This window comes from Pezoporus wallicus, unplaced genomic scaffold, assembly GCF_028554395.1.
Source record: "Pezoporus wallicus isolate ANWC-B61680 ecotype Strahan unplaced genomic scaffold, APGP_CSIRO_Pwel_v1 contig_11485, whole genome shotgun sequence".
Lineage (NCBI taxonomy): Eukaryota > Metazoa > Chordata > Aves > Psittaciformes > Psittacidae > Pezoporus > Pezoporus wallicus.
Window position 1 is genome coordinate 1,914 of NW_026637116.1, and position 18,936 is coordinate 20,849.

Consider the following 18,936-nt stretch of genomic DNA (forward strand, 5'->3'; position numbering starts at 1 on the left):
CATTCCCGGTCCATTCCCGGCTCATTCCCGGCTCGTTCCCGGTCCCTTCCCTGCTCATTCCCTGCTCGTTCCCGTTCCCTCTCCCGTTACCTGCCGCAGCTCCCTCTCCAGCTCCAGCGCCCTGCTCACGATGGGGCCGCGCACCGCGTACTGCACCCTCCGGATGGCCGCGTTCATGGACGTGGGGCTCAGCACCGGCTCCCGCCGCCGGATCCGTCCCGATCCCGATCCCGGCTCCGATCCCGGCTCCGATCCCGGCTCCGATCCCGGCTCCGATCCCGGCTCCGATCCCGGTCCCGACCCCGCCGCCGCCGCCATGGCCCTGCGGGACCGCAGCGCCCTCAGCGCTCGCATCCGCGCCGGGAGGGCAGGGAGGGAATGAACCGGGAATGGGAACGGGAACGGGGGAACGGGAACGGGAACGGGAACGGCTCCGCCCCGCCCGGCACCGCCGCGGACACAGGGAGCGACAGGGACACGGGGTGAGGGGTGCGGGGCTGTCCAGAGATAGAGGGGGATATAGCGGGATACATCGGGATATAGCGGGATATATAGGGATATAGTGGGATATATCGGGATATAAGGGGATATATCGGGATATATCGGGATACATAGGGATATATCGGGATATATAGAGGGATATCGGGATATATCTGGATATATCGGGATATATCGGGATACATAGGGATATAGTGGGATATATAGGGATATATAGGGATATATCAGGGGATATCGGGATATATCGGGGGATAGCGGGATATATCGGGATATAGTGGGATATATCAGGATATATAGGGATACATCGGGATATATCAGGGGGTATCAGGATATATAGGGATATATCGGGGGATAGGGGGATATATCGGGATATAACGGGATATATAGGAATATATCGGGATATATAGGGATATATCAGGATATGGGATATCGGGATATGGCGATATAGGGATACAGGGTATGGGATATGGGGATATCCAGACATGGGATGTTGGGATATGGGGATATCAGGATATGGGGATATAGGGATACCAGGGTATGGGATATCGGGACATGGGACATCGGGATATGGGGATATAGGGATACCAGGGTATGGGATACCGGGATATCAGGACATGGGATGCCGGGATATGGGGATATCAGGATATGAGATATAGGGATATCGGGATATGGGGATATAGTGATACCAGGATATGGGATAGGGGGATATAGGGATATCCTGATATGGGATAGAGGAATATAGGGATATAGGGATATTAGGATATATCGGGATATTGAGATATGGGATATCGGAATACCGAGGTATGGGATATCAGGATATGGGGTAGAGGGATATGGGATTGGGATAAGGGGATAGGGGGATATAGGGATATCAGGATATATCGGGATATGGGATATCAGGATATGGGATATTGGGATATGGGATAGAGGGATATGGGATTGGGATATGGTGATATAGGGATATCAGGCTATATCGGGATATGGGGATATGGGATATCAAAATATCAAGATATGGGATATCGGGATATGGGATAGAGGGATATGGGATTGGGATATGGGGACACAGAGACATGAGGCTATGGGGTTGGGATACGGGACACGGGGATAGGGAGCGTGAGGATATGGGCACAGGGGGATAGAGGACATGGGGTTGGGATATCGGGATATGGGGACACACGGGGACACAGAGCCATGGGGATATGGGACTGGGATATGGGACATGGGGGGCTGTGGGGATATGGGGGGATATGGGGGGATATGGGGCCATGGGATGTGCGGATACAGGGATATCGGGATATGGAGGATATGGGGGGATATGGGGCCATGGGATGTGGGGATACAGGGATATAGGGATATGGGACATGGGGATATGGGGGGATATGGGGCCATGGGATGTGGGGATACAGGGATATCGGGATATGGAGGGGGATATGGGGGGATATGGGGCCATGGGATGTGGGGATACAGGGACATCGGGATATGGGACATGGGGATATGGGGGGATATGGGGCCATGGGATGAGGAGATACAGGGATATCGCGATAGGGAGCATATGAGGGGATATGGGGCCATGGGATGTGGGGATACAGGGACATCGGGATATGGGACATGGGGATATGGGGGGATATGGGGCCATGGGATGTGGGGATACAGGGATATCGGGATATGGAGGATATGGGGGGATATGGGGCCATGGGATGTGGGGATACAGGGATATCGGGATATGGGACATGGGGATATGGGGGGATATGGGGCCATGGGATGTAGGGATACAGGGATATTGGGATATGGGGCACTGGGGGGATATGGGGCCATGGGATGTGGGGATACAGGGATATCGGGATATGGGGCACTGGGTGATATGGGGGGATATGGGGCCACGCTATATGGGGATACAGGGATATCGGGATATGGGACATGGGGGGATATGGGGCCATGGGATGTGGGGACACAGGGATATCGGGATATGGGACATGGGGATATGGGATTGGGATATGGGGCTATGGAGCCAGAACATGGGGCCATGGGGCGGGGTTCGGGGCTATGGGGTGACCCACGGCAGGACCCGGGGGGGGGGGGGGGGGCATGGGGGGGATGTGGGGCTGGGACCCATGGGGACAACGGGGGGGGGGTGACATGAACGGGGGGAATGGGGGGGACACAGGGGAGCCCCAAAGAACAACGCAGCGCCCCATAGCACTCCATGGTGCCCCATAGCGCCCCCTCCCCACAGTGCCCCACGGCGGCCCATAGAGCCCACCCAGGGCCCCATAGCGCGCCCTCCATTGCCCAACAGCGCCCCATAGCGACCATCCCCGCCCCACAGAGCTAAGAGAGACCCACAGCGCCCCATGGTGGTCATTACCCCATAGCGACCCCATAGCGGCCCTATAGTGACTCCATAGTGCCCCATAGTGACCCTATACTGACTCCATAGCGCCCCATAGGGGCCCATAGCGCCCCATAGCGCACCATAGTGACTCCATAGCACCCCATAGTGACCCCATAGCGCTCCATAGCGACCCCATAGTGCTCCATAGTGAACACCACAGCGCCCCACAGTGACCCCATAGCGCCCCATAGTGACTCCATAGCGCCCTATAGTGACTCCATAGCTCCCCATAGTGACCCCATAGCGCCCCACAGTGACACATAGGGCCCCATACTGAAACCATAGCGCCCCATAGTGACCCCACAGCGCCCTATAGTGACCCCATAGCGCCCCATAGAGACCCCACAGATCCATATAGTGACTCCATAGCACCCCACAGTGACCCCACAGTGCCCCATAGTGACCCCATAGTGCCACACAGTGACTCCATAGGGCCACACAGTGACACCACAGCGCCCCACAGCACCCCATAGTGACCCCATAGCGCCCCATAGTGACCCCATAGTGCCCCATAGTGACTGCATAGCGCCCCACAGAGACCCCATAGATCCCCATAGTGACCCCGTAGCGCCCCATAGTGACTCCATAGCGCCCCATAGTGACCACACAGTGCCCTATAGTGACCCCATAGCGCCCCATAGTGACTCCATAGTGCCCCATAGTGACCCCATAGCACCCCATAGTGACTCCACAGGGCCACAGAGTGACCCCCACAGCGCCCCATAGTGACCCCATAGTGACTCCATAGCACCCCAGTGACCCCATAGTGCCCCATAGTGCCCCCACAGCACCCCACAGCGCCCCATAGTGACCCCATAGAGACCCCACAGATCCCCAAGTGACTCCATAGCGCCCCACAGTGTTCACACCGCACCCCATAGTGACCCCATAGCGCCCCATAGTGACTCCATAGTGCCCCATAGTGACTCCATAGTGCCCCATAGCGCCCCCATAGTGACTCCATAGCTCCCCATAGTGACCACACAGTGCCCTGTAGTGACCCCATAGCGCCCCATAGCGCCCCATAGTGACCCCATAGCTCCCCATAGTGACCACACAGTGCCCTGTAGTGACCCCATAGCGCCCCATAGCGCCCCATAGTGACCCCATAGCGACCCCATAGTGACTCCATAGCGCCCCATAGTGACCTCATAGCGCCCCATAGCGACCCCATAGTGACTCCATAGTGACCCCATAGCGCCCCCATAGCGCCCCATAGTGACCCCATAGCGCCCCATAGCGCCCCCATAGCGCCCCATAGTGACCCCATAGCGCCCCATAGTGACCCCATAGCGCCCCCCTGACCCTCGCTGCTTCATTGCCCCCCCCCCCAGCTTCCTGCGCCCCCCAATGGCGCTAACGGCTCATCCCCTCCCGCCGGCCAATCAGGGAGCGGAGCGGCTGCTGCTGGCCCCGCCCACCCGAAGCTGATTGGCTGCGGGTGCTGAAGGGGCGGCACCACAAGGGCCAGCGAGGGGGTCGCTATAGGGCACCCCACAGAGACCAATGTGGGGGCCCACAGACACCCCTTGCTATGGGGCACCCCATAGAAATCAATGTGGGGGCCCACAGACACCCCTTGCTATGGGGCACCCCATAGAAATCAATGTGGGGGGCCCATAGACACCCCTTGCTATGGGGCACCCCACAGAGACCAATGTGGGGGCCCACAGACACCCCTTGCTATGGGGCACCCCACAGAGACCAATGCGGGGGCCCACAGATACCCCTTGCTATGGGGCGCCCCATAGAGACCAATGTGGGGGGACACAGACACCTACATGGATGCCCCATAGAAACCAATGTGGGGGGCCCATAGACACCTCTTGCTATGGGGCACCCCACAGAGACCAATGTGGGGGGCCCATAGGCACCCCTTGCTATGGGGCACCCCACAGAGACCAATGTGGGGGCCCACAGACACCCCTTGCTATGGGGCACCCCACAGAGACCAATGCGGGGGCCCACAGATACCCCTTGCTATGGGGCGCCCCATAGAGACCAATGTGGGGGGACACAGACACCCACATGGATGCCCCATAGAAACCAATGTGGGGGGCCCATAGACACCTCTTGCTATGGGGCACCCCACAGAGACCAATGTGGGGGGCCCATAGGCACCCCTTGCTATGGGGCACCCCACAGAGACCAATGTGGGGGGCCCATAGACACCCCTTGCTATGGGGCACCCCACAGAGACCAATGCGGGGGCCCACAGATACCCCTTGCTATGGGGCGCCCCATAGAGACCAATGTGGGGGGACACAGACACCCCCATGGGTGCCCCATAGAGACCAATGGGGGGGGACACAGACACCCCCATGGGTGCCCCATAGAGACCAATGTGGGGGGACACAGACACCCCCATGGGTGCCCCATAGAGACCAATGGGGGGGCCCACAGACACCCCGATGGGTGCCCCATAGCCGTTGCCATGGGGCACCCCACAGCAACCCCTTCCCATGTGCTCCCCCCCCATTCCATGCGGCCCAGCCCCACACATTCCCCCCCCCCGGATGCATTGTGGGGCACCCGTTCCCCCTTATCAGCCCCACACAGCCACCACCACCACATCCCCCTCCCTGCCCCATAGCGCTATGGGGCAGAGCCCCATAAACCCCCCCCCCCCGCCTCACCTTTGTGCTATGGGTGCTACGGGTGCTATGGGGCAGGAGGAGGAGCTATGGGGCTGGGGTGGACCCTGACCTTCACCAGCACCCAATAGGCAGGGCGGGGCTGTCCCTGCCCCATAGCGCCCTATGGGGCGACGGGGAGGGGGGGGGGCAGCGCTATGGGGCTGGAGGGGGTGACCCATAAGTGGGGGGTGCGGGGACCCTGCGGCACCCATGGGGGGGGGGGGGAAGGGGCGGGGGGGGGTATTTATAGCACAGGCGGAGAGGTGACACCAAGGGAATGGGAACAACCCCCCCCCCGTGCCCCATAGATGGGCCCGGCCGTGGGGCGCCCCATAGGGACCCTGCGGGGCCCCAGAGCAGCTCATTGCTATGGGGTGCCCCATAGATGTGCTTTGTGACCCCCATGGCTGCCCCATAGACCCCTGCAGTGTGGCTGCCCCATAGACACCCTTTGCTATGGGGTGCCCCACAGATTCCCCCCTGCATTGATGCCCCATAGACACATCCTCAATGTGGGGTGCCCCACAGATGCTCCATGCTATGGGGTGCCCCATAAGTACCCCCTCCATTGATGCCCCACAGACACATCCTCAGTGTGGGGTGCCCCATAGATGCTCCTTGCTATGGGGTGCCCCATAGTGACCTCTTGCTATAGGATGCCCCATAGGACTCCCCCAGTAAGCGCCCCATAGATCTGCCCCACAGATCCCTCCCATAGGTGCCTCATAGATGTACCTTGCTATGGGGCACCCTACAGCCAACACCCCCCCCACCCAGTGGGTGCCCCACAGACACCCATTGCTATGGGGCTGCCCCACAGATGCCCCCATCCGTGGCTGCCCCACAGCTCCCCATTGCCATGGGGCTGCCCCACAACCACCCCTCGCTATGAAGCTGCCCCACAACCACCCTTTGCTAGGGGCTGCCCCACAACCACCCCTCGCTATGGGGCTGCCCCACAACTCCCCATTGCCATGGGGCTGCCCCACAACCACCCCTCATTATGGGGCTGCCCCACAACCCCCCCTCGCTATGGGGCTGCCCCACAAACACTCCTCACAATGGGGCTGCCCCACAACCCCTCCTCCCCATGGGGCTGCCCCACAACCACCACTCACTACAGGGCTGCCTCACAACCACTCCTTGCTATGGGGCTGCCCCACAACCCCCCGTTGCTATGGGGCTGCCCCACAACCAGCCCTTGCTACGGGGTTGCCCCACACCCCCCCCTCACTCTGGGGCCGCCTCACAACCACTCCTCGCTCTGGGGCCGCCCCACAACCACCCCTCGCTATGGGGCTGCCCCACAGCTCCCCATTGCTATGGGGTTGCCCCATAATCCCCCCTCGCTATGGGGCTGCTCCACAACCACCCCTTGCTACAGGGCTGCCCCACAGCTCCCCATTGCCATGGGGCTGCCCCACAACCACCCCTCGCTATGGGGCTGCCCCACAGCTCCCCATTGCCATGGGGCTGCCCCACAACCACCCCTCGCTATGGGGCTGCCCCACAGCTCCCCATTGCCATGGGGCTGCCCCACAACCACCCCTCGCTATGGGGCTGCCCCCGCATGCAAGAACCTTCAGGGCAAGAAAAACCACCAAAAACCGGGAATATTTGGGAAGAAAAACGTCCAAATCCCAAGGATCCCAAAAATCCCGAGGACCCCGAAGGTCCCAAAGATCCCAAAGATCCCAAGGATTCCTGGTCCCAAAGAGCCCGAGGATCCCAACGGATCTTGAAGATCCCAAAGATCCCGAAGGTCCTGAAGATCCCCAGGATCCCGAAGATCCCCAAAATCCCAAAGATCCTGAAGATCCCAAAGATCCCAAAGGTCCCGAAGATCCTGAAGGTTCCAAAGATCCCGAAGATCCCAAAGGTCCCGAAGATCCCGAGGATCCCAAAGATCCCAAAGGATGCTGAAGATCCCGAAGATCCGGAAGATTCCAAAGATTCCAAAGATCCCGAAGGATGCCGAAGATCCCGAAGGATGCTGAAGATCCCAAAGATCCCAAAGATCCCAAAGATCCTGAAGGATGCTGAAGATTCCAAAGATCCCAAAGATCCTGAGGATCCCGAGGATCCCGAAGATTCCAAAGATCCTGAAGGATGCCGAAGATCCGGAAGATCCTGAAGGATGCGGAAGATCCCGAAGGATGCTGACGATCCCAAAGATCCCGAAGATCCCGAAGATTCCAAAGATCCCAAAGGATGCTGAAGATCCCGAAGGATGCTGAAGATCCTGAAGATTCCAAAGATCCCAAAGGATGCTGAAGGATGCTGAAGATGCCAAAGATCCCAAAGGATGCTGAAGATCCCGAAGGATGCTGATGATCCCGAAGATCCCAAAGATTCCAAAGATCCCGAAGGATGCTGAAGATCCCGAAGGATGCTGAAGATCCTGAAGATCCCAGAGATCCCGAAGGATGTTGACAATCCCGAAGATCCGGAAGATCCCGAAGGATGCTGACGATCCCGAAGGATGCTGAAGATCCCAAAGGATGCTGAAGATCCCGAAGGATGCTGAAGATCCTGAAGATCCCAGAGATCCCGAAGGATGTTGACAATCCCGAAGATCCGGAAGATCCGGAAGATCCCGAAGGATGCTGAAGATCCTGAAGATCCCAGAGATCCCGAAGGATGTTGACAATCCCGAAGATCCGGAAGATCCCGAAGGATGCTGACGATCCCGAGATCCCTGATCCCAAGCATTCCCGATCCCCGGCTGCTCTCACATCACCCGGCAGCACCGGCGCTTCCCGCCCGGAGCCTCCTCCAGGGGCGCCGTCAGCTTCAGGAGCGGCGGCTCCTGGATCCCCGATGATCCCGTTCCTGCTCTGGATCCCGATGATCCCGTTCTGGATCCCAATGATCCCGTTCCAGATCCTGATGTTTCCACTCTGGATCCCAATGATCCTGCTCTGGATCCCAATGATCCCTTTCCAGATCCCGAAGATCCCGCTCTGGATCCCGACGTTCCTGCTCCTGATCCCGACGTTCCCGCTCCAGATCCTGACGTTCCCATTCCAAATCCCGATGTTCCCGCTCCGGATCCCGACATTCCCGCTCCAGATCCCGACGATCCTGTTCCAGATCCCGACGTTCCCATTCCGGATCCTGACATTCCCGCTCCGCATCCCGACGTTCCCGCTCCAGATCCCGACGTTCCTGCTCTGGATCCCGACGATCCCATTCCAGATCCCGACGTCCCCGCTCCGGATCCCGACGTTCCCGCTCCGGATCCCGATGTTCCCGCTCCAGATCCCGACATTCCCGCTCCGGATCCCGACGTTCCCGCTCCGCATCCCGACGTTCCCGCTCCAGATCCCGACGTTCCTGCTCTGGATCCCGACGATCCCATTCCAGATCCCGACGTTCCCGCTCCAGATCCCGATGTTCCCATTCCAGATCCCGACGTTCCCGCTCCAGATCCCGACATTCCCGCTCCGCATCCCGACGTTCCCGCTCCAGCCGCTGCCCCTTGGAAGCCGCCCGGAGCCTCTTGAGATCGGCCAAGGTGTGGGGGGGGCTCGGGACCCCGTTGGGTTGCTCCGGATCCGATCCCATTGGATGCTGTTGGGAAGAGTGCAGGGGGGGGAGGGGGACAGGAGGGATCCCGGGCGGATCCCATCCCGACCCATTCCCATCGGGAATCACCTCGGGGCTCCCGCGGCGCCGCTGCCACACCAGGGCCTCGCGCTCGTGCTCCCGCCGGTAGAGGCTGCAGCGCTCCGAGAGGCTGGCGCGGCGCACGACTTTCCTGGGAATGCCGGCAACGGCACGGATGGAGCCATAGGGATACGGCCCCGGGGCCTCATCCCAATCCATAGGGATACGGCCCCGGGGTCTCATCCCAATCCATAGGGATACGGCCCCGGGGTCTCATCCCAATCCATAGGGATACGGCCCCGGGGTCTCATCCCCATCCATAGGGATACGGCCCCGGGGTCTCATCCCTATCCATAGGGATACAGCCCCGGGGTCTCATCCCCATCCATAGGGATACGGCCCCGGGGTCTCATCCCCATCCATAGGGATACAGCCCCGGGGTCTCATCCCAATCCATAGGGATACGGCCCCAGGGTCTCATCCCGAGCCATAGGGATACAGCCCCAGAGCCTCATCCCAATCCATAGGGATACGGCCCCGGGGTCTCATCCCCATCCATACGGATACGGCCCCGGGGTCTCATCCCCATCCATAGGGATACAGCCCCAGAGCCTCATCCCAATCCATAGGGATACAGCCCCAGGGACCAGGAGGCTTCAAGCCCCAGAGGAGCATCCCATTCCATAGGGATACAGCCCCATGGGCAGGGAGGATCCAGGCCCTGGAGGCTCAATCCCATTCCATAGGGACACATCCCAATGGACCAGGATGCTCCAAGCCCAAGAGGTGCATCCCAATCCACAGGGATACATCCCAACGGACCAGAATACTCCAGGGCCCTAAGGCTCAATCCCAGTCCATAGGGATAAATCCCCAAGGACGAGGATGCTCCAGGTCCCCGAGGAGCATCCCAATCCACAGGGATACATCCCAATGGACCGGAATACTCCAGGGCCCTAAGGCTCAATCCCAATCCATAGGGATACATCTGAATGGACCCGGATGCTCCAAGCCTCAGAGGCTCACCCCATTCCATAGGGATACATCCCAATGGACCCGGATGCTCCAAGCCTCAGAGGCTCACCCCATTCCATAGGGATACATCCCAATGGACCCGGATGCTCCAAGCCTCAGAGGCTCACCCCATTCCATAGGGATACATCCCAATGGACCCGGATGCTCCAAGCCTCAGAGGCTCACCCCATTCCATAGGGATACATCCCAAGGGACCAGGATGCTCCAAGCCCCATCCAACCACATTGGAGCATCCAGAACATTCCCATTCCCGTCTCCCACCACCCTCATCCCATAGACCCCATCCAACTCTTCCCATTGGAATTCCAAACTCCTCCTCCCACCCCTTACCCCAAGCCCCGCTCCAGGTTCCCTTTAGGCACTGGAGCTGCTCCAAGGGGGTTTTCCCATTCCCATCCCTTGGATCCCGGCCTCACCCGCGGCTCCCGGCGCTGGAAGCGCGGCGCTGGAGCAGGGATTTGTGCTTTTCCTGGGATTTCATCACGGCCGCGCGCTTGTGCTTCAGCTCCAGGAGCTTGGAGCGGGTCCGCTCATCGCCGCAGACGTCTGGGGAATACCGGGAATACCGGGAATGGAGGCAGGGAGAGCGGGGATGGATACACAGAGGGATGGGAATGGGGATGGACACACAAAGGGATGGGAATGGGGATGGACACACAAAGGGATGGGAATAGGGATGGACACACAAAGGGATTGGGAATGGGGATGGACACACAAAGGGATGGGATCAGGGATGGACACACAAAGGGATGGGATCGGGGATGGACACACAAAGGGATGGGAATGGGGATGGACACACAGAGGGATGGGATCAGGGATGGGATCAGGGATGGACACACAAAGGGATGGGATCAGGGATGGGATCAGGGATGGACACACAAAGGGATTGGGATCAGGGATGGACACACAAAGGGATTGGGAATGGGGATGGACACACAAAGGGATTGGGATCAGGGATGGACACACAAAGGGATGGGATCAGGGATGGACACACAAAGGGATGGGATCAGGGATGGACACACAAAGGGATGGGGATGGGATGGACACACAAAGGGATTGGGACACACAAAGGGGGGATGGACACACAAAGGGATTGGGATCAGGGATGGACACACAAAGGGATGGGATCAGGGATGGACACACAAAGGGATGGGAATGGGGATGGACACACAAAGGGATGGGAATGGGGATGGACACACAAAGGGATGGGATCAGGGATGGACACACAGAGGGATGGGAATAGGGATGGACACACAAAGGGATGGGATCAGGGATGGACACACAAAGGGATGGGAATGGGGATGGACACACAAAGGGATGGGATCAGGGATGGACACACAAAGGGATGGGAATGGGGATGGACACACAAAGGGATGGGAATGGGGATGGATACACAAAGGGATGGGAATAGGGATGGACACACAAAGGGATGGGATCAGGGATGGACACACAAAGGGATGGGAATAGGGATGGACACACAAAGGGATGGGATCGGGGATGGACACACAAAGGGATGGGATCAGGGATGGACACACAAAGGGATGGGAATGGGGATGGACACACAAAGGGATGGGATCAGGGATGGACACACAAAGGGATTGGGAATGGGGATGGACACACAAAGGGATGGGATCAGGGATGGACACACAAAGGGATGGGAAAGGGGATGGACACACAAAGGGATGGGATCAGGGATGGACACACAAAGGAATGGGAATGGGGATGGACACACAAAGGGATGGGAATAGGGATGGACACACAAAGGGATTGGGAATGGGGATGGACACACAAAGGGATGGGATCAGGGATGGACACACAAAGGGATGGGAATGGGGATGGACACACAAAGGGATGGGATCAGGGATGGACACACAAAGGGATGGGATCAGGGATGGACACACAAAGGGATGGGATCAGGGATGGACACACAGAGGGATGGGAATAGGGATGGACACACAAAGGGATGGGAATAGGGATGGACACACAAAGGGATGGGATCGGGGATGGACACACAAAGGGATGGGATCAGGGATGGACACACAGAGGGATGGGAATGGGGATGGACACACAAAGGGATGGGATCAGGGATGGACACACAAAGGGATTGGGAATGGGGATGGACACACAAAGGGATGGGATCAGGGATGGACACACAAAGGGATTGGGAATGGGGATGGACACACAAAGGGATGGGAATGGGGATGGACACACAAAGGGATGGGATCAGGGATGGACACACAAAGGGATGGGAATGGGGATGGACACACAGAGGGATGGGATCAGGGATGGGATCAGGGATGGACACACAAGGTCAGGACTCACCCAGGGGCGTCTCATCCAGCTCCGACTTGGAATTGAGGTCGGCTCCATGAGCAACCAAGAGCTCCAGGATGGGCAGCTGCCAGGAATGGGGGAAAATGGGGGGAAAATGGGAAAGTTGTGGGGAAAATGGAGGGGAAATGGGAAAACTGCCTGAAAAATGGGGGGAAATGCAGGCAAAAGGGGAAATTGTGGGAAAATGGGGGACAATGGGGGAAAATTGGGGTGAAACTGGGGAAAAGGGGGGGAAATGGGGGGAAATTGGGGAAAATGTGAGAAAATTGGGGGAAATGGGGAAAAAATAGAGAAAATGATGGAAAAATGGGGGAATTGGAAGGAAATTGGGGAAAAATGGGGGGAAAATGGGCGAGAATGGGAAGAAATGGGGGAAATGGAGGGAATGTGGGAAATGAAAGGAAATTGGGGGAAATTGGGGAAAAATTGGGCAAAATGAAGGAAATCAGAAAGGGTTTGCCTGAAATCTGGGGAATTTTGCTCAAAATTGAGCAAATTTGAGCAAAATTTGAGCAAAATTGAGCAAAATTGCGCAGGATTTGCCTGAAAATTGGGCAGAATTGGGGAATTTTGCCCCAAATCGGACAGACTGAGGCAGAGTTTGACTGAAAACGGGGAAACTTTGACCAAAATCAGATCAAATTGGAAGAATCGGGAAGGGTTTGCCTGAAATTTGGTAAATTTTGCCCAAAATTGGGAAAAATCCTGCAGAATTGGGAATTGTGGAAAATTCAGTGATTTTGTCCAAAATCCCACAGAATCAGACACGGTTTGCCTGAAAATCAAGGGATTTGACCCAAAATCAGGCAGAATCAGGCAGGGTTTACCTAAAAATTGGGTGATTTTGCCCCAGGTTAGGCAAAATTGGGCAGGGTTTGCCTCGAAATGGAGCAAAATTGGGCAGAATTGGGCAATTTTGCCCCAAAACGAGCAAAATCAAGAAGAATGAGGCAGGGATTGCCTGAAAATTGGGAAATTTTGAGCAAATTCGGGCCAAATCAGAAAGAATGAGGCAGGTTTGCCTGAAAATCGGGAGATTTAGCAAAAAAATTGGGAAGAATTGGGCAGTTTGTTGGAAAATTTGGCAACTTTGCACCAAATTGGGCAGCATCAGGCAGGTGTTGCCTGAAAAGTTGGGAATTTCACTCCAAATCACATAAAATGAGGCTGGGTTTGTCTGAAAATGGAACGGGTTTGCCCAAAATCCAGCAGAATCGGGCAGGGTTTGCCTGGAAATGTGGCAATTTTGACCAAAACTGGGCAAAATTGGGTGGAATTGGGCATGATTTGCCTGAAAACCAGGCCAGTTTGGGTAAAATCGGCCAAAATCAGGCAAGATTTACCTGAAAATTGGATTATTTCAGCCAAAATAGGGCATGGGCGGGCAGAATCAGTCAACTTTGAACAAAATGGAGAAAAATTAGACAGAATTGGGCAGGGTTTGCCAGAAAATCAAGTGGTTTTACCCCAAATTGAGCAAAATCAGGCAGGGTTTTCCTGAAAATTGGGAGATTTTGCCCCAAAACAGGAAGGGTTTGAAATATTCAGGAAACGCTACCTGATTCAACCCAATGTTTCCCAATTTTAGGCAAAATTGTCCAAATTTTGCCCCCAAAATGGCAGAAGTCACCTGAAAAGCAGGGGATTTCACCCCAAATCAGGCAAAAGTGGGCAGAATTGAGCAGGGTTTGCCTGAAAATTGGGAATTTTGCCCAAAATTCAGCTAAATCAGGCTGAAAATTGGGAATTTTTCCTAAAATTGAGCATAATTGGAAAGGATTTGCCTGAAAATTGGGAATTTTTGCCTAAAAATGAGCATAATCTGGTTGAAAATGCGGAATTCTGCCTAAAATAGAGCAAAACCAGGCTAAAATTAGAGTGTTGCCTAAACTTGGACAAAATTTTGCCTGAAAAATTCAGCTGCCAGAAAATCAGAAATTTCTGCCCTGAAAATTTGGGATTTTTCCTAAAATTGAGCAAAATTGGGCAGGGTTTGCCTGACAATTGGGAATTTTGCCCGAAGTTCAGCTAAATCAGGCTGAAAATTTGGAATTTTGTCTAAAATTGAGAAGGATTTGCCTGAAAATTGGGAATTTTTTCCTAAAATTGAGCAAAATCTGGTTGAACATTAGAATTTTGCCTAAACTTGAGCAAAATCAGGCAGGGTTTTCCTGACAACTGGGAATTTTGCTTAAAATTGAGTACAATTGGGCAGGATTTGCCTGAACTTAGGAATTTTGCCTAAACCTGAGCTAAACAGGGTTGAAAATTGAGAGTTTTGATGAAAACTGAGCAGAATCGGAAAGGATTTGTCTGAAAATTGGGCCTTTTTGCCGAAAATTGAGCAAAATCAGAAAGAATTTGCCTGAAAATTGGAAACCTTTGCCCAAAATTGAGCAAAATCTGGTTGAAAGTGGGGAATTCTGCCGAAAATTGAGCATTTTGCCAAGGATTGAGCACAATCCCGCTGAAAATGGGGAATTTTGGCCCCCTTTTGGCCCGATCGGGGTGGGAATGAGGCCGACTCCACCAGGACCGCTGCCCTACCTGCCCCCAGCAGGCAGCAGCGTGCAGCGGCTCCCATCCATCCCAATCCCGGACGGCGATCCCGGCGCGATGCTCCAGCAGCAGCTCCGCCGCCTCCATGTACCCGTTGGCCGCGGCCACGTGGAGCTGTTGGGAATGGAGAGGATCCAGTTGGGAATGAGGCTCGGCACCACCATGTCCCCGTGTCCCCCCCCACAACTACCCCATTCCCAACACCCTACCAAGGTGGCTCCGTGTCCCCGTGGAGCATCCAGGTCCTCTCCGGCATCCAGGAGCCGCCGGATCTCCGCCAGCATCCCGCGCTCCGGAGCGGCGCGCGCCTCCTCGATCTTCTCCTGCGTGATCCCTAAGGGCGCCACCAAGGAAGGGACAAGCCACGGATCCCCAGGGATCCCCCACGGATCCCAATGGATCCCAATGGATCCACTGGGGTGCCGCTCACCCTGCGCGGCCATGGCGCTCTCCAGGCAGTCCAAGGTCGCCTCGTCCTCGCACAGGTCGTAGGGCATGTTCCCGTCGGAGTTGAGCGCCAACAGATCGGCTCCGCTGGGATTTAGGGATAAACCCATGGGATCGGGACCCACGGGACCCTCACCCCCGTGCCCATTCCCATATCCTGATCCCGGCGTTACCGTTGGATCAGGAGCTGGACCAGGCCCAGGTGGCCGCAGGTGGCGGCCGCGTGAAGAGGGGTCCAGAGCTCGCTGTCGACGGCGTTGACGTCGGCGCCGGCGTCCACCAACGCCGTCACCACGGGCCCACAGTCATCGATGCAGCTCTTGGGAAGAGGGAAAACCATGGGATAAGGTGGGGAAAATCATGGGATAAGGTGGAAAACCATGGGATAAGGTGGAAAACCATGGGATAAGGTGGAAAACCATGGGATAAGGTGGGGAAAACCATGGGATAAGGTGGAAAACCATGGGATAAGGTGGGGAAAACCATGGGATAAGGTGGGGAAAACCATGGGATAAGGTGGGGAAAACCATGGGATAAGGTGGAAAACCATGGGATAAGGTGGGGAAAACCATGGGATAAGGTGGAAAACCATGGGATAAGGTGGAAAACCATGGGATAAGGTGGGGAAAACCATGGGATAAGGTGGGGAAAACCATGGGATAAGGTGGAAAACCATGGGATAAGGCGGAAAACCATGGGATAAGGCAGAAAACCATGGGATAAGGCGGAAAACCATGGGATAAGGCGGAAAACCATGGGATAAGGTGGGGAAAACCACGGGATAAGGGGGAAAACCATGGGATAAGGTGGGGAAAACCACGGGATAAGGTGGAAAACCATGGGATAAGGTGGGAAGCTCCATCCAGGAAGGATCTTGGGGGGGTTGCGGTGGTACCTGGTGCAGCGCGGTGAGACCGTCCTCGTTGCACAGGTCGGGGCTGATGCCGCTGGCCAGGAATTGTCGGACTGCGGATGAGGAACGGGGTTGGAGATGGGATAAGGATGGGATGGAAGGGACCAAAGGGTGCTCCAAGCGCCAGCCAACGGCTGCTGGCGACGGGAGCATCCGGAACTTCTCCATCCATCCCATTCCCGGCTCCCACCACCCTCATGGAGCTTCTCCATGGCATCTTCCAGACCCATTCCAGGCGATCCAGGTCCCTCTGGAGCCATGGAGCTGGATCCCATGGAGCATCTCCAAACCCGACACCTCCAAGTCCTTCTCCTCAGGGATGCTCCATCCCGTCCCCTTCCAGCCTGTGCTGGGATTGGGATTGGCCCAACCCCCTGCTCCCACCTCATGGTGTTCCCATCTCAACCCCATCCTCATCCCGCCTCAACTTCAATCTCCCACCCATATCCACACTTCCAAGCTCCAGGCTCATTTTATGGGATACTCCCATCCAAATTTGGGATCTGCATCCCATTTCCCACCCCAATCCCATCGGATCCCCCACCAGAAACTTCCTCCAGCACAGGATTGGGATTATCCCAACCCAAATCCAATCCCTTGCCCTTGTTCAACCTCACCCTGCTCCCACCTCAACATCCCAATCTCCAGGCTCATTTCCCACCACATTCAATCCCAAATTTGGGATCTTCATCCCATTTACCACCCCAATCCCATCGGATCCCCCAATGGAAACTTCCCCCAGCCTGGGACTGGGATTATCCCAACCCCAATCCAATTCCTAGGCCTTGTTCAACCTCATGATGTTCAAACTTCAACATCCCAAGCTCCAGGCTCATTTCCCACCACATTCACACCCAAATTTGGGATCTCCATCCCATTTACCACCCCAATCCCATCGGATCTCCCACAGGAAAATTCCTCCAGCACGGGATTGGGATTATCCCAACCCAAATCCAATCCCATGCCCTTGTTCAAACACACCCTGCTCCCACCTCAACATCCCAAGCTCCAGGCTCATTTCCCACCACATTCACACCCAAATCCGCGATCTCCATCCCATTTCCCACCCCAATCCCATCAGATCTCCCAATGGAAACTTCCTCTAGCACAGGATTGGGATTATCCCAACCCAAATCCAATTCCTTTCCCTTGTTCAACCTCACCCTGCTCCCACCTCAACATCCCAAGCTCCAGGCTCATTTCCCACCACATTCACACCCAAATTTGGGATCTCCACCCCATTTCCAAGCCCAATCCCATCGGATCTCCCACAGGAAAATTCCTCCATCACGGGATTGGGATTATCCCAACCCAAATCCAATCCCTTGCCCTTGCTCAACCTCACCCTGCTCCCACCTCAACATCCCAAGCTCCAGGCTCATTTCCCACCACATTCACACCCAAATTTGGGATCTTCACCCCATTTCCAAGCCCAATCCCATCGGATCTCCCACAGGAAAATTCCTCCATCACGGGATTGGGATTATCCCAACCCAAATCCAATCCCTTGCCCTTGCTCAACCTCACCCTGCTCCCACCTCAACATCCCAAGCTCCAGGCTCATTTCCCACCACATTCACACCCAAATCCGGGATCTCCACCCCATTTCCCACCCCAATCCCACGGGATTCCCTCCCCCCTCACCCACCCTCCTCCGCATCGTGCCGGGCGGCCGCTTCCAAGAGCCGGACGTTCTCCGGGAACGTCACCCTCTTCCCCTGGGCGCCGCCGCTCTTCCTCCTCCTCCTCCTCCTCTTCCTCTCGGCTCCCGGCGCTTCCCGCTCGGCTTGGGCCCAGCTCCGGAGCTGCTGTGCCCGGCGCTCCCGGGCGTGCCGGAGGCGGTCGGGAATGCCGAGCCGCGCCACCGCCGGCATCTCGGCCACCAGCTCCTGGTGCTCGGCCATGGGCAGCGCTGCCGGTGGATCCCAACGGGAACGGCGCCGGAGTCGCCACCGGCATCACCTCCCAAACGGGAATTGGGGGAAGGCTTAGCCCTGGATCCCGGGGCTCGGCCGGGGCTTGGCGGCGCATTCCGGAGGCAGGGATGGGAATTCCGGGATGACGGCCATGGGGGTTGAGCATCCAACGCCGTCGGATTCCGGAATCATGGAGGGCAAAGCGTCGCCGTCAGCTGAATGATCCACAGGGACTTGAGGGCTTCCTGCTCGCTGGAATTGTGTCCACCGCGGGGCCAGGGGCGTGGAGGAGCTGGGAAAACTGGCTTGGAATGGTGCTGGATGCACCGGGTCCGGATTGTGCGGGCTGTGCTTAACAATGGAATCCTGTAGGGAAAAGGAAGGAATCCTATAGGGGAAAGGGAAGGAATCCCATAGGGAAAGGGAAGGAATCCTATAGGGAAAGGGAAGGAATCCTATAGGGGAAAGGGAAGGGATCCTATAGTGGAAAGGGAAGAGATCCTATAGGGAAAGGGAAGGAATCCTATAGGGAAAGGGAAGGGATCCTTTAGGGGAAGGGATCCTATAGGGGAAAGGGAAGGGATCCTATAGGGAAAG

General features: G+C 56.5%; 1 protein-coding gene across 1 annotated transcript; it reads right to left on the minus strand.

The window, feature by feature from the left end:
• Window positions 1-8,319: 8,319 nt before the first annotated feature.
• On the minus strand, window positions 8,320-18,327 carry LOC130596226 (protein phosphatase 1 regulatory subunit 16A-like). The gene is made up of 9 exons (XM_057403593.1): window positions 18,072-18,327; window positions 16,406-16,476; window positions 15,684-15,829; window positions 15,494-15,597; window positions 15,273-15,397; window positions 15,052-15,177; window positions 12,493-12,568; window positions 10,587-10,716; window positions 8,320-9,286 (listed from the first exon to the last, which is right to left on the minus strand). The coding sequence occupies exons 1-9, from the start codon at window positions 18,325-18,327 to the stop codon at window positions 8,320-8,322; spliced, it is 2,001 nt and encodes a 666-aa protein (XP_057259576.1).
• Between the last annotated feature and the right edge of the window lie 609 nt (window positions 18,328-18,936).